Source organism: Plectrocnemia conspersa, unplaced genomic scaffold (assembly GCF_051122295.1).
Source record: "Plectrocnemia conspersa isolate PC_06_02 unplaced genomic scaffold, ASM5112229v1 ptg000014l, whole genome shotgun sequence".
Classification (NCBI taxonomy): Eukaryota; Metazoa; Arthropoda; class Insecta; order Trichoptera; family Polycentropodidae; genus Plectrocnemia; species Plectrocnemia conspersa.
In genome coordinates this window covers 20,193,130-20,206,052 of record NW_028277178.1, presented here as the reverse complement: position 1 = coordinate 20,206,052, position 12,923 = coordinate 20,193,130, and the positions used below count along the sequence as shown (strand labels likewise).

At 31.7% G+C, this 12,923-nt stretch overlaps 1 protein-coding gene across 7 annotated transcripts in view; it reads left to right on the top strand.

Annotated features, from left to right (window-relative positions):
* Piezo (piezo type mechanosensitive ion channel component) overlaps positions 1-12,923 on the top strand; it is a 37,989-nt gene that overhangs the window by 16,027 nt on the left and 9,039 nt on the right. The window contains exons 3-27 of one of the 7 annotated variants that reach the window (XM_088204690.1): positions 2,955-3,050; positions 3,115-3,332; positions 3,409-3,532; positions 3,606-3,852; positions 3,925-4,084; positions 4,888-5,020; positions 5,090-5,168; positions 5,235-5,466; positions 5,531-5,729; positions 5,794-5,987; positions 6,057-6,205; positions 6,289-6,432; positions 6,501-6,828; positions 6,893-7,069; positions 7,138-7,325; positions 7,384-7,516; positions 7,580-7,807; positions 7,867-8,105; positions 8,169-8,354; positions 8,422-8,620; positions 8,687-8,832; positions 8,890-9,053; positions 10,199-10,264; positions 11,261-11,382; positions 11,623-11,760. In XM_088204690.1, coding sequence (XP_088060816.1) covers positions 2,955-3,050; positions 3,115-3,332; positions 3,409-3,532; positions 3,606-3,852; positions 3,925-4,084; positions 4,888-5,020; positions 5,090-5,168; positions 5,235-5,466; positions 5,531-5,729; positions 5,794-5,987; positions 6,057-6,205; positions 6,289-6,432; positions 6,501-6,828; positions 6,893-7,069; positions 7,138-7,325; positions 7,384-7,516; positions 7,580-7,807; positions 7,867-8,105; positions 8,169-8,354; positions 8,422-8,620; positions 8,687-8,832; positions 8,890-9,053; positions 10,199-10,264; positions 11,261-11,382; positions 11,623-11,760 — 4,289 coding nt within the window. Of the gene's footprint in view, positions 1-2,954; positions 3,051-3,114; positions 3,333-3,408; positions 3,533-3,605; positions 3,853-3,924; positions 4,085-4,887; positions 5,021-5,071; positions 5,169-5,234; positions 5,467-5,530; positions 5,730-5,793; positions 5,988-6,056; positions 6,206-6,288; positions 6,433-6,500; positions 6,829-6,892; positions 7,070-7,137; positions 7,326-7,383; positions 7,517-7,579; positions 7,808-7,866; positions 8,106-8,168; positions 8,355-8,421; positions 8,621-8,686; positions 8,833-8,889; positions 9,054-10,198; positions 10,265-11,260; positions 11,383-11,622; positions 11,761-12,923 lie in introns of all 7 variants that reach the window. The other 6 variants (XM_088204689.1, XM_088204693.1, XM_088204691.1 and 3 more) reach the window with 6 other exon arrangements.

Sequence of the window (12,923 nt, the reverse complement as noted above, 5' to 3'; positions counted from 1 at the left end):
AGCTATTTTCGTGCTAAGAATCCAAATCCGAAGACGGTGTTATTACAGAGATACCGGTATTCACAGATACAACTTTATAGAGAACCGTTAGGCAACATCTTGTTCTTTGAGGTAGCAGTCTGGTGCAATTATTGCCAATTCGGGTAAACGAAACGATGAACTGTCGTTAAACTGTAACGAATCAATTAACCTGCCCTCGTACGTGCCCGTAAGTTTGTCCGGAAGGGCAGTAATGCGGCCCAGAATTGATTATGACGGCCCTTTGGTAAAGTGCGAGGGTGTGGCTCTCGTAATTGACTATCCTGCTAATTTACTAGCATAGTAGTAGTAGAGCATCAGAGGTCACATATGTATTCAGCGTGAACGCGATAGCCACTCTTCTGTCTGCCCAGTTGGGCGAAGGGGGAGTTAATCCAAAAATACACGGGTTGGGTTAAACATGAATATGAACAGAAAGTTTTATTTTTTAGAACGAGTAGTATTTTTCTACTCGATGCCTTGACGATGTTTATATCTCGCAGACGAAATAATTAAGATATTTATAAGATTTTCTGAATATTATATTTGTTTTAAACATTTTTTTTGTGTGTCATGTCCGCAATGCGGGAACTGACGTTGCAGACATCTTTGCTTTTACTTCAATTCAATCGATCGCCAAATTCACTTTTGCTTACATAAATCTAAATATTTATAAACCACAAATTATGTATTATATTCTGTCTACGCTATAGATTCGTTGAAAATTCGTGATGAAGTTTTCCGGGATTCCAATGCCGCGTCGTTCGCGTATTAAGAAAAAAATATATTAATTAATATGGAAGAATGACTAAAATATGCGTACGTTGATTACTCAACACGCAAACTTTTGTACAACGCAGCGTGTGTTTTAGCAAATATTACGAATGAATGTTAATTGTTTAGAGTAGCGAACGCATATTTCGCATATCGGTGATGTTTATCATCAGTTCACAAATTTACAACTATTATATTAATAAAATGCTTAGAATGTGTCATGTGGTCGTAAAGTTTTCGCTTTCGTTTTCATAAACACTCTATAAAATTAAAATATTAGTATCACTGACTATTTGTTTGTAGTTAATACATATTAATAATACTGTAATCATACTAAACGTTTATCTTATACATATATTTTATTACATGTGACAAACCAATTTTATCATATTTGTTCTTCCGTAATGAATATCAATGAAATCAAGGTTTTAGATTTAAAATATGCCTTTGGTGAGTAAGAGCAGGGATTCTCTTCTGGATGCTTTGAAATCAGCATTTGCGCATATTTGCGTTAACTCTCGAAACGTCATCGTTTCATGAGTTAACGCAAATATGCTTTGTGTTCTTATGTATTTTGATAAAGCATTTGACATGGATTTTCAGATAATTCATTTTTTTATTAAATCTTCTGCTGTAACCTGAAAGGCGTGAGCCCAATGCGTTACAATGGGTAAATCTGTACCAACTGAGTAAGTCAATCAGATATAATGAATACCGACTATTATTAATTATAAATTATTACGTGTAATATAATTTATAAGTTTTTTATAATAGCGCATTTTTATAAATAAAAATTCGAGTGCTGCTACTCGAACCCACAACCTCAGAGTTACTAGTCTGAGACGTTACGGACTACGCTATTCCGTAGATCGTGTGTTATAGTGGCTACATGTCAAATATATGCTTCATACCTTCTGAAGCTCCGCATGGTTCCAGCTTGTGACTATTTTATTTTTGGTTAAATTATGCATGACCATTATAAACTCAAACTCTTTATTGTATGCCAATGATTTGACAGTATTCAAAAGCGTCCCAATGATGTCTGATTCATTGTCTTTACAGACTGATCTGAATTCCTGAAAGCTGAGCTTAAGGGTTTAAGAAATATCCACAAAAGATCTAGGAATTACGCTCTGGAAGAAGTAAAACTTCTCTAACTTTTAATATATTTGTGTAAGATCTTCTAAAATGCTCGGCTTTGACTGCGTTTCACTTTGATAATATTTACATCAGTGATTCGCGTCATATATATAGGATCCTTAATTTTGAAGCCCTGTGAGGCTAAATATAATCTCATTATTGCAAAAATCCAGAAAAGATTTCTGAGATACCTTATGATTCGCTGTGTTTTTAATAGAACGGTAAATACTTTTTTTAATTACTGGAGGGTGCTTTGGACAATTTTTCTACTCTCGAAAATTTCCAACTTTCTTTATTTAATTATGTTACTTTTGTTCTTGAACATTGTGATTAAGGCTCTGAATTATTCGTAGTTTTCAACTACAGTAGACCCCCCAACAAAACGGTTAATTGTGACGTGCTATTTGGGTGTGTGTGTAGTTGGGGGACTAGAAAATATTCATACAATGTTTGCTATATATTTGAATGAATCAGGCGCGTGTGGTGAGATATCCTCCCTTTGGCTCACTCAAATAGCACGCCCCAAATTTACCGTGTTATTGGGGAGTCTACTGTATATACATGTTCTTGCATATGTGTCATAAATTTGATTCCCAACTCAGTAGCGAAATTAAACCCTTGAGCATTTTCTCTAGTTTAAAGTTTTATTTCTTAATTTATCGTCTAGGGCTTCATTTTAAACAAATCGTTCTCCACCTCGCTCATCCAACAACGCCGCTTTTAGTCTCAGGCTTATCAAAAGTTAAGCGCTTTGCAGCCTTCTAGTCGTCTATGTGTCAGGATCTTGATAAAACTAAAATTATCTATTGCTTAACGAAAATACTTAGCAGTTATTTGCTTTATAAATAAACCACTGATATTGGCTTTGTAAATAAACCGCTGATAACTCAGGGGTTATTTATGATAATCATGAATTATTATAGTGTGTGAAACGCAACAGAAAACCATATATCCATCCTTCATCGCCCTTAGCACACAATGAAAGAAATGTAGTATTAATTTAATTGTATTTTTTCTTTTAGGTTTAATAATTCGACCTGTTGGATTTTCACTATTGTACTTATTGTTGATGTTCTATCTACCATTTGTACCGGTGCCAACAACGAAAACTTTCAAAGGTTCGTTTATATTTAATAGATTACACAATATATTTTACAAAGTTAATTAAAAATTTTGTTTTAGGTCACACTGGATATTATCTCAGAACAGTGTTAGTTATTAGTATCATAACTTTATTATGCCAGCTAACGTGGCATATTACTCTGGCATCTATACCAAAAAGCTGGTTTGACGTCTGGACAGCCGTTTGCAAACCAATAGAATCTAGTTTACGACACATAGGCTTAGTGAATTATTATGAACTGGATGCGATCATGGTCTGTAAATGGATATCTCCAGAGGTTCGTATATTGTACTTAATAACATAAATATGTATATATTTTATCTACTTCATATTATGTACTATATTATTTTCAGGTTTTAATGTTTATTTCGTCTACGATAATTTATATTATAATAAGTAAACTGTGTAAAGGTTTGCCTGAAGACGAGATGCAGTCTAGTTCTCCGAAAAGAAAAGGAACGTTCCTTGTTAATTTAGGTTTGTTATTTATTATCAAATAATATATAATTGTATGTGATATTTTATTGATCTTATTGTAAATCAATTGCAGGAAAATATCTATCATTATTTATGTTAATGATAGCCGGTTGTCTAAGGCCGAGTATATTGAGCGGTATTTATTATCTAACGTTTCTTGGAGGAGCCACTTGGTGGGCTTGTGGTAAAGAACTATCGAGAGGATTTGCCATTATCTGTAAATGCATAATGGCCTTACTTTTTATACACGTTATCATACTTTTTGTATATCAATCGCAATGGATTTTGGAATTGTTACCTCCAGAAAATCAAATATCAAGGTTTAAAAATATTTATCATTTAAAAATGTTTTTATATTGTATCTTATTTATTTTCAAATATGTTTAACACAGATTATTAGGATTCACTCAATTGATCTCTATGAATTGCACGACTGACCCGAGAAATTTTGAGTATCTATCTTTGGAGTGGGCTTCGTTTTTGAGTCCCGTCGTTTTACTGCTCACTTACTACTTGTTGGCGTATGAGTCTTCAGCACTCCTCAGCACAGAAGTAGGTTCTTTATTTATTAGTTACACCCATTTATATGAAAAAGTCAATTTTATATTATTACATGGAGTATGTCTTAGTATGTATGTCAATTGTGGTGTTCTTATGCGATGTATTCTTGTAATATCAGCCCGAAAAAAAATTGGAATCATTTTCTAAATTGGAATGCGGTAACCTTAATGGCTCTATTAAGAGGCAAATGTCCATGCGACTATCGCGAAAACGTATGATGCGTAACACCCTAACGCAGGACAAGTGGAGATCGGCCACGAGAAAAGTCCGAGTAAGATTATGTAGAAGCACAATAAAAAGAATTAACATTAGAAGCACGTTTTTAATTTTTTATATGTTTTTTTTTATTCTGTTCATTGCTTTTTTACATATCTATGATACAAGAATATCATAAAAATAGGTTGATCATCATTATAGTGTAAAATATATTTTAAAACGATTTGAGTTTTATTTTTACAAAATTAAGATTAGTTTAAATCTTTAATTTGCACTTATTGCTTCTTATTTTATTCTACATATACAAATATATATATTTTTACATGTCTGTATATTATTATATAAAAATATAAAATTTTATAATTCAACAATTAATAGATTTATAAATCATAATAATCATTATCAGCAATGTATGTATATAATAAAACTGTTTTATACACTTCAATGTTTTTTTAGTTGGTGTTATTCAACAGCACTTTTTTGCAATGAAACTAATGAATATTGTTTTATAAATTTATATTTTATACATACAGCAATGCTATGGAAGAAGATATTTATATAAATTTGATTATTTTCAGCTCATTCGCACCACTAGTCCAAAAAAGAAAATATTCTCCCGAAAATCAAATGCCAGCTCTGTATACTATCAAGATTCAACAGGCTCTGTTATCGTGGGTCAAGAGGAAGGCATAGCCATGAATAGTCTTAGTGGTAAACCCAAAATAATGAGCACTATGACTAAATTATATCAATGATTTAAAGAAAATCTATTGGTTTCAGATAATGAAGAGAGTGAAAATCAAACGTTATTAGAACCGTTTATTGATGCTATATCCAACATATTTAATTTAATGAGAAGGTTATTTTTACATATTATTTTTTGTATTTTTATATTTACATGTATAATCATAATTATTGATTTTAGATCTTCATATGTAGCTACAGCAATAATTATGATGGCCTGGAGTATCACATATCACTCGTGGTTGACGTTTGTGTTGTTATTGTGGGCTAATGTCATCTGGATGGTTGAGAATCAGAGAGGCTTCACTTTGCGTTCGAGTCCCATTCTGGTGGCATATGCACAAATACTCTTACTTGCTCAATACATTTACGGAATGAATATAAACGAAGATGAACTGCCTTCAAGGATTCAGGTTATTTAAATTTTAATGCAATTCGATTTAATTTTTATATGGGTTATAATGAACTTTTTTTTAGAGCATGAATATGGCACAGATAGGATTTGAGCGTCCGGATGCTCTCCCTTGTCTTCCATTGTTAGCGAAATCGATGTATACAGTTATGTTTTGGGTTACACTAAGACAATTCATTCAAGATAAGAAAGAAAGGCGGAAATCATCCACTGCCGCAGATCTAGCAGCTCCTACAGAAGTAACAATTGGTGCAAGTACTCCAGGTATTATTATTTATTTTTATGATAACTGTATTATACATATCTATTAATATTTTATTAATTTTAGCTACTGTTGAAACTAGTACTCAACCAGCACCCATTATGAAAAATGTCGGAGACCACATTAAAAGTTTCTTTACAAAATATTGGATATGTGTCGTTGCTGTCATGCTTTTCGCTATTGGCATAACAGGAAAGCGAATGACAGTGTTTAGAATAGTATACATGGCATTATTCTTAATATTCATCCTCACGTTCCAAGTAAAGATTTTAATTTATAGCTTTAAAAGTTGTTGATCGAACTGTTTATTATTTACTTATAAATTTTAGATATCAATACGTGCATGGCGCAAAATGATGTATGTGTTTTGGGTGACTGTTATCGTATACTCAATGTCGATACTCATTTTGGTGTATACTTATCAATTCGATGATTTTCCGGAATATTGGGATAAATATCTTCACATACCAGTCGCATTGTAATAAATATATATAGATATAGATGAATTTGTATTATATAATATAACAATAGAACAACTCAATAAATATATTAAATTTTTAGGCAGCTTGATATTGGATTAGAGCGCTACCAAACCAAAGATTTATTCCTGCGATTGATAACGCCCACTTCGTTTTTAATTGTGACAGTTATTCAACTGCACTATTTCCACAAAGACTTTTTAGCAGTGTCACACATGAAGAGCCGGTAAATAATTTATTTTTCTTAAATTATTAAGAAAGATGCTTTTGTATTAAAAATAATATGATATTTAGAAGTAGCAGTGTCGCTCGTCAAGATTCTCAAGGTCCGTTATCCATCGCGTCTTCCATGATGGGAGGCAGCTCGTTACCGCCTTCGACACCGCATGGCAGCCAAGTTCCAGAGAACATTGAAATCACTCCAGCAGAACCGTTACAACGCCAAGCTTCAATCACTGATACAGCCCGGACGTCTTCGATAAATTTCTCCGCATGGCTCGCTCAGATTCGAGGAAAAGTTTTCGCGTTTTTGAGCATGCTGACTGATTTTTTCTTCCTGTTCCTGGAATTGCACATCGTTAAAATAATCTTATTATCGATTATGCTCTTGTGTGTCTTTGATGTGAGTTATATAATGATTTAATATTTCTTGACGTAAGCAACTTATTAATTTAAATGTGTTTCAGATATGTGCTTTACATTTTGGATTCGTTGTGATCATTTGTATAAGTCTAATGTTCAAAACCAAAGTACAACTGGTCGTTATACAATTTGTCTCGGGTGTATCATGTATTTTGTTACTTTTAAAAATGATATATCAAATTGAATATATCGTGCACGATTCTTATGCAGTTAATTGTACAGTGAGTGTTTTTTTTTTAATATAAGTTATATCGTAACATATTCTGATGATATTATTCGTATATAACAGTATCAAAATTCAACTGAATCTGTCAACGGAAGCAACATTGCCGATATAACATACAACAATGCGGAATGGTTGGGATTTAAAAAGATGAGCGATTCACTTTCTTTACCTAAACTATTGAAAGGCTACATCGGATTGATTATGGTGATAACGTTCAAATCAATGGTCGATTTAAGACAGTCTTTTAAAAGGTATTCTTATTAAAAAAATATGTTTTTATATAGTTGAAATATAAAATCTTTTCTATAGATATCTATCTAATGATATGAAAGTACGGCCTCAATTGATGTTTCCGAAGATCACGCGTCTGGACGCCGATAAAGATTTAAAACACGTCTTCCAATATTTATTAAATTTTGGTTTCTACAAATTTGGAGTTGAAGTAAGATTTTATCATATTATACTACTTCGTAATGCATTTTAATAACTCGTAATATAATTTCAGGTTTCGTTGATGTGTCTAGTGGGATTAATCGGATCTCGCATGGACTTTTGGGCAGTGTTATACGGAGTTTGGCTCTGTGTCTTGTGGAATTCGCCTCGAGAGCGCATGATGAAATTATGGATATGGTTCATGGTGTTCATAGTGGGCTGTATACCCATACAATATTTAACGATCGTCGGAATGTTGCCCCAGCTGTGCATATCATACCCTTGGATGGGTGGAAACGAGGTTAAAAAAATATATTTAATTTTTAAAATACATCATATGATCGTTACGTGTGAATTTAGATTTTGCAAAGAACCCGCGATTGGTTCATGTTGCCCGATCCTACCCATCCACCATACGCTGCGAGGATTATGTGTGACTTCATATTGTTGATACTTTGCTCTCGTCAATCGCTCGTGTTTAGAGTTGAACGAAGATACGGTGAAACATACAAAGGCGGTTCAAACTCCGACGTCATACCGGACGATTGGGAATCGCCTAATTATTACAATCCCGTTCCTGATTTTGTGACTTACATAAGGTTAATAAAATATTTATATTCTATTTTATATTATTTATTAAAATCTTTTCTGCATCGTTTCAGATCTTGGTTAGACGTCGTTAAAAGGATAACTATGTTAGGATCATTATGGGTCACTCTCGCTATAATGTTCTTGACCGGGACAAACAGAGTGAATCTGTTTTCGTTAGGATATCTTATCGGATCGTTTGTATTCTTATGGCAAGGGACCAATCTGTATTTAAGACCTATCAAGAGCACGTTAAAATGGTTATTATATATTTTTTTTATATTTATATAAAAATAACATGTATTTTTATCATATATAAAATTTTAGGTGGAACTGGCTTCTTGGATATAACGTTGCAGTAATCTTTATAAAATCTTTTCTACAAATAGTAGGATGTATTTTCATTCGTTATATGCAAACCAACGCATGCTGGATCGTTCAGTTGCTAGGCATAGGATGCATTGATAAATTTAGTGGAGGCTCTCTTAAAACCTTCTTCAAAATGATAAGACCTGCAGATGATCACGTAAACATTTTATTTATCAAATCATACATATAAAAATTGCATTAATAAATAAATTTGAATTTTAAGGAATGTTCCGTTCCTCGCGAAGATATTGGCTTAGCGTGGGATGGGGTTTGTTTTGGATTTCTATTGATGCAAAGAAGACTATTCCACAGTAATTATTTTTTGAGAATAATCGAAGAAAGCAAGGCGATTACAGTTCTTCAATCCAGGTATTTGATTCAAATAAATATTTTATACATGCAATTTAAATAATGTTGTTTTAAAAGGGGTGCGGAATTAATAGAAGAATTGCGACAGAAGCAGATGAAGACTCAAGAAGAGCAAGAGAAGAAGATATTGCAAAAGATTAAAGTTAAGATGGATCGCATCAAAGCCAATCAACAGAAGCTTCAGGGTCCGGCTTATAAAGAACCAACTAATCATTTCGTTGGTAAGTTACATTATTGTAACATGTTTAAAATTATTATTATAAGAGTGTGTTTTTGATGAAGTGATTTGTATTGTTATATCTAACTCTTATTTTATTGTATCCTCTTTATTACTTTATTACTCCTTCCATTCCAATATAATTAGAAGACGCTTCTGAACTGAAGAGTAGTATATTACTGAAAAGAAATGGTTCAAACATTAGTGAGTGTTGTGTCTCGATTCAAACGCCAGCCGGTGGCTATCACACTCCTCGTACTCCGACAACGCCAGGTAGTCCGCGGGGCTACCACACTCCTATCAGCGAAGAAGGGTCTCCGATACATCAACAATCTCCTCCGGGTCCTCCGTCTCCATTTTCAGCTCTAATGACTGTGTCGTTAGATGCGTACTTGGAGCCTCAGCGCATATCTTTCGGTTCGCCGCCGTCTTCCGAACTCAATCCCAGAGCTCCTTCCCCTTCCGAATCGTATCCCGTGTTTTCCCCACCGCCTCCCCGCCGCAGGAGATGTTCCAGTCAGAGCGTACCGCAGTGGGCTTTACCAGCTCCGGCGCACCTCCACACGCCGAGACACTCGGTGATCTCTTTCTCCAGTAGATCTCAACTATCTCATCATACATGTAATTTTTGCTGTTTTGTAACGTTTTTTTCTTGATGTCGTTAAGCACACGCAACTGTAAAAACATTTTAATATAATAAAATTACATAATGTTGTACAGAATAAGCTGTAAATTTATTATAAAATATTTTTTTAAACAATACAGCAATCAAAAAATTCGTGTATTTAATACGATTTATAATTATATACAATAAAAGTGTAAATATTTATTTTATAATTTAATTCTAAGTTAATGTATATTTTAAATCATGGGTATAGTTTGTGAAATAATAACTTGAATGTACAATATATGAATATTTTATAAATAAGTTTAGTTTAATAGCGCTGACGGTGAAGGTGTGTTTGGTTTCATTTCAAGCCACGGTTTACATTTATTTAAACATTATCATATCATGTAAATTATTGCTTGAAATGAAGCGAAGAATGGCCACATGAAAGGCACTAAAAACACTATTTTATTTTTAAGAACTACAAATGTGAAAGAAGTCACAGTTTTGTATTTATATTGCCGTTTAAATTTTTGTTTTAGATCCAATGAGTTCTTCCATTAATCCTTACTTAATAAAAAAACATCGTCCAAGGACATATAAAACTGGTAAATTATTCGTTTCACAAAGAATGTAAATGGTCGGGGCTCATAATATTAAATTCTAGGTATTATAATAATTAACAATCATTTCTAAATAAGTCTTCATAATAATAACTTAATTACACTGGGTGGTTTGTGTATTTTATCCATTTTCATTGCTTCTTAATAAATAAATAAATAAAACATAATACTAAATATTTCACAAAAACATATCTATCAATAAAAAAATGTATGAATAATATTCTTTGTATATAAATAGTATTTCTGTATTATATAATTGTATTTATGTATATATTCCACTTGTATAATTTCAATGTTGTATTTACAGACTGATGTTGAAAATATGGTAAGCTGTTAGGAATGTGTAATATATTTACGTCTTATAACTATTGATTCATTAAATTTATGACACAAATTCTCTGCACTTTAATATATGAAATAGTAATAAATAAATTTATTTGCTATTTATATAATAATAATAATTATACATAAATATTATTCATGTATCAAAATTAACCAATGCCTGAAATTCATTCTCACCTTTGGGTTCTATGATGCTTACTTTTATACTTAAACATAAAATGCTTATATAAATATTTAGTATGTAAATATAACTTTTACATAAAATGCTTATAGAAATATTTAATATGTGAAATTTACTCGTCGGTTATTATATAAATGTATATAATTTATATTATTGGTTAATGTATTTATTATAAAGGAAACTGTTTGTATTATATTAAAAATAAACAAAATTTAATTTTTGTCGTAAGCTTAAAGAATACAAACATTTTTTTCAAGTACTTCATAAATGTTAAAAAATAAATATTTTTTATAACAAATTGTAAATTAACATTAACAAAAAAAATGTTTTTTTTTTGTTTATTTAATTTTCAAGCTTTAAAATGTATATTATATTTTTAGAAGAACTGTATATAAGCAAAAATGTATGTATTGATGAAACTAATATTACCATTTACTAAACATATTGCTATTTTCCAGCCATCCGTTCGGGAGACTATTACATGTTTGAAGAGTTTGACGATGACGACGAGCTTGATTTGATTATGGAAAAGGACAGCGACAATGAAGACGAAATTGATGAAAAACCAACACTAGGACAAGTAAGCAATTAAAAAACTATATTAAAACCAATCAGAGCATTACTTGGAATATAGTAAAATTGAGTTTTTTTGTATAAGAGTGTTGATTTTTGCAGTTGAACATATATATCTTAAAACTTGCGTTTTTCCTTTATTTTATTAAAATCGAAAAAAAAATATTCCATTTACTAATTAGACATGTACGTGCATATGTATGGATCTGTGAGGTTGTATTCTAATCTTCTCGGTAATATCACATAGCTATTAAGCACAGCAATGAAGACTGATATTGGTCAAGCTACGAGAATGCGAAGAGGATCGGTGCCTCCGGTTCCGATAAGACGGAACCGTTTATCAACACGTTCACTGCATCAGTCATTATTAAACGATACAGATTGTGTGAGTGGATGTCGTCAGTTCCTTTGCTATATGATCTATTTCATTATGCTGTTCTTCAGTATCACGCTTTACTCTGTAAATTAATTCAGAATTTTTATATAGCTGATTAATCTCATTTTATATATCTTAAAATAATACTTGTTTATAATAATTTATATTCAAGAATCTGATTAAATTAGAACAAACTGGAATACAGCTCATGTTAATTGATACTCAACAATATTAGTTTGTTTAAAACTATAAAAAAATAGTTATTATTGGTATTAATATTTTTCATTAAATTATAAAAAAAAATGTACGACATCGTTGCATAGACAGCAAATAATATACGTATATATTAATAGGGAGCATATTAAATAAGTACTACATACGATGGCGAGTGAAATGAAAACCTTACACATTTTTATCTTGTAATTTATTAGGCGAAAAAGGTGCAAATAGTTTAAATAAGTCTGTATGACTCTTATATATAATATATTGGATTGTAGCTACCGTTGAATGGGCAGCACTTGGCTATTATTATGTTGCAATAAAACACTGGTACTCAGAAGTTCATGTCTCAATTCTGGCTATATCGCACTGCTCACATTATTACATACACATTAAAAAGTCTTCATATTCTGCTTCAAAATGCTGCAAAAATACCGTACAGACACTTTGTAGTACTACAGAACATATAGACAATGTGTCCATTCGTATACTTTATGGAGTGACAGACATACATCACTATGTTGTAGATACTGAATTTCAATTGATTTAAAAAAATGAATAATTGCACTCTGCTCCAATTTGTTATGCCTTCGTGTTACTTTCCTGTTTTGTACTGCCACTCGTGGCCGATCTTCAAAGTAATATAACACCACTGCCAATTTACGGGACAGACAGTAAAACAATATATTGAATTTTTATTGCACTTTTAGGTTTTCATTTGACTCACCCTTTTACATATGTTTTACTAAAAAAATATCTAACGTTCCAGTTTGTTTCCTGATACTAATTATTAATGCTAATCAAAAATAATGCCTTTTTAATATTATTTGTCACAGAATCAGTCAACAACTTTCTGCACACAATTTTTCACATTTACTAAATTAAAGCATGACAATAACATTTTATTTTGTAGTTTATCTTATTTACTTTTAGAGACTGTTATTATATTTTAT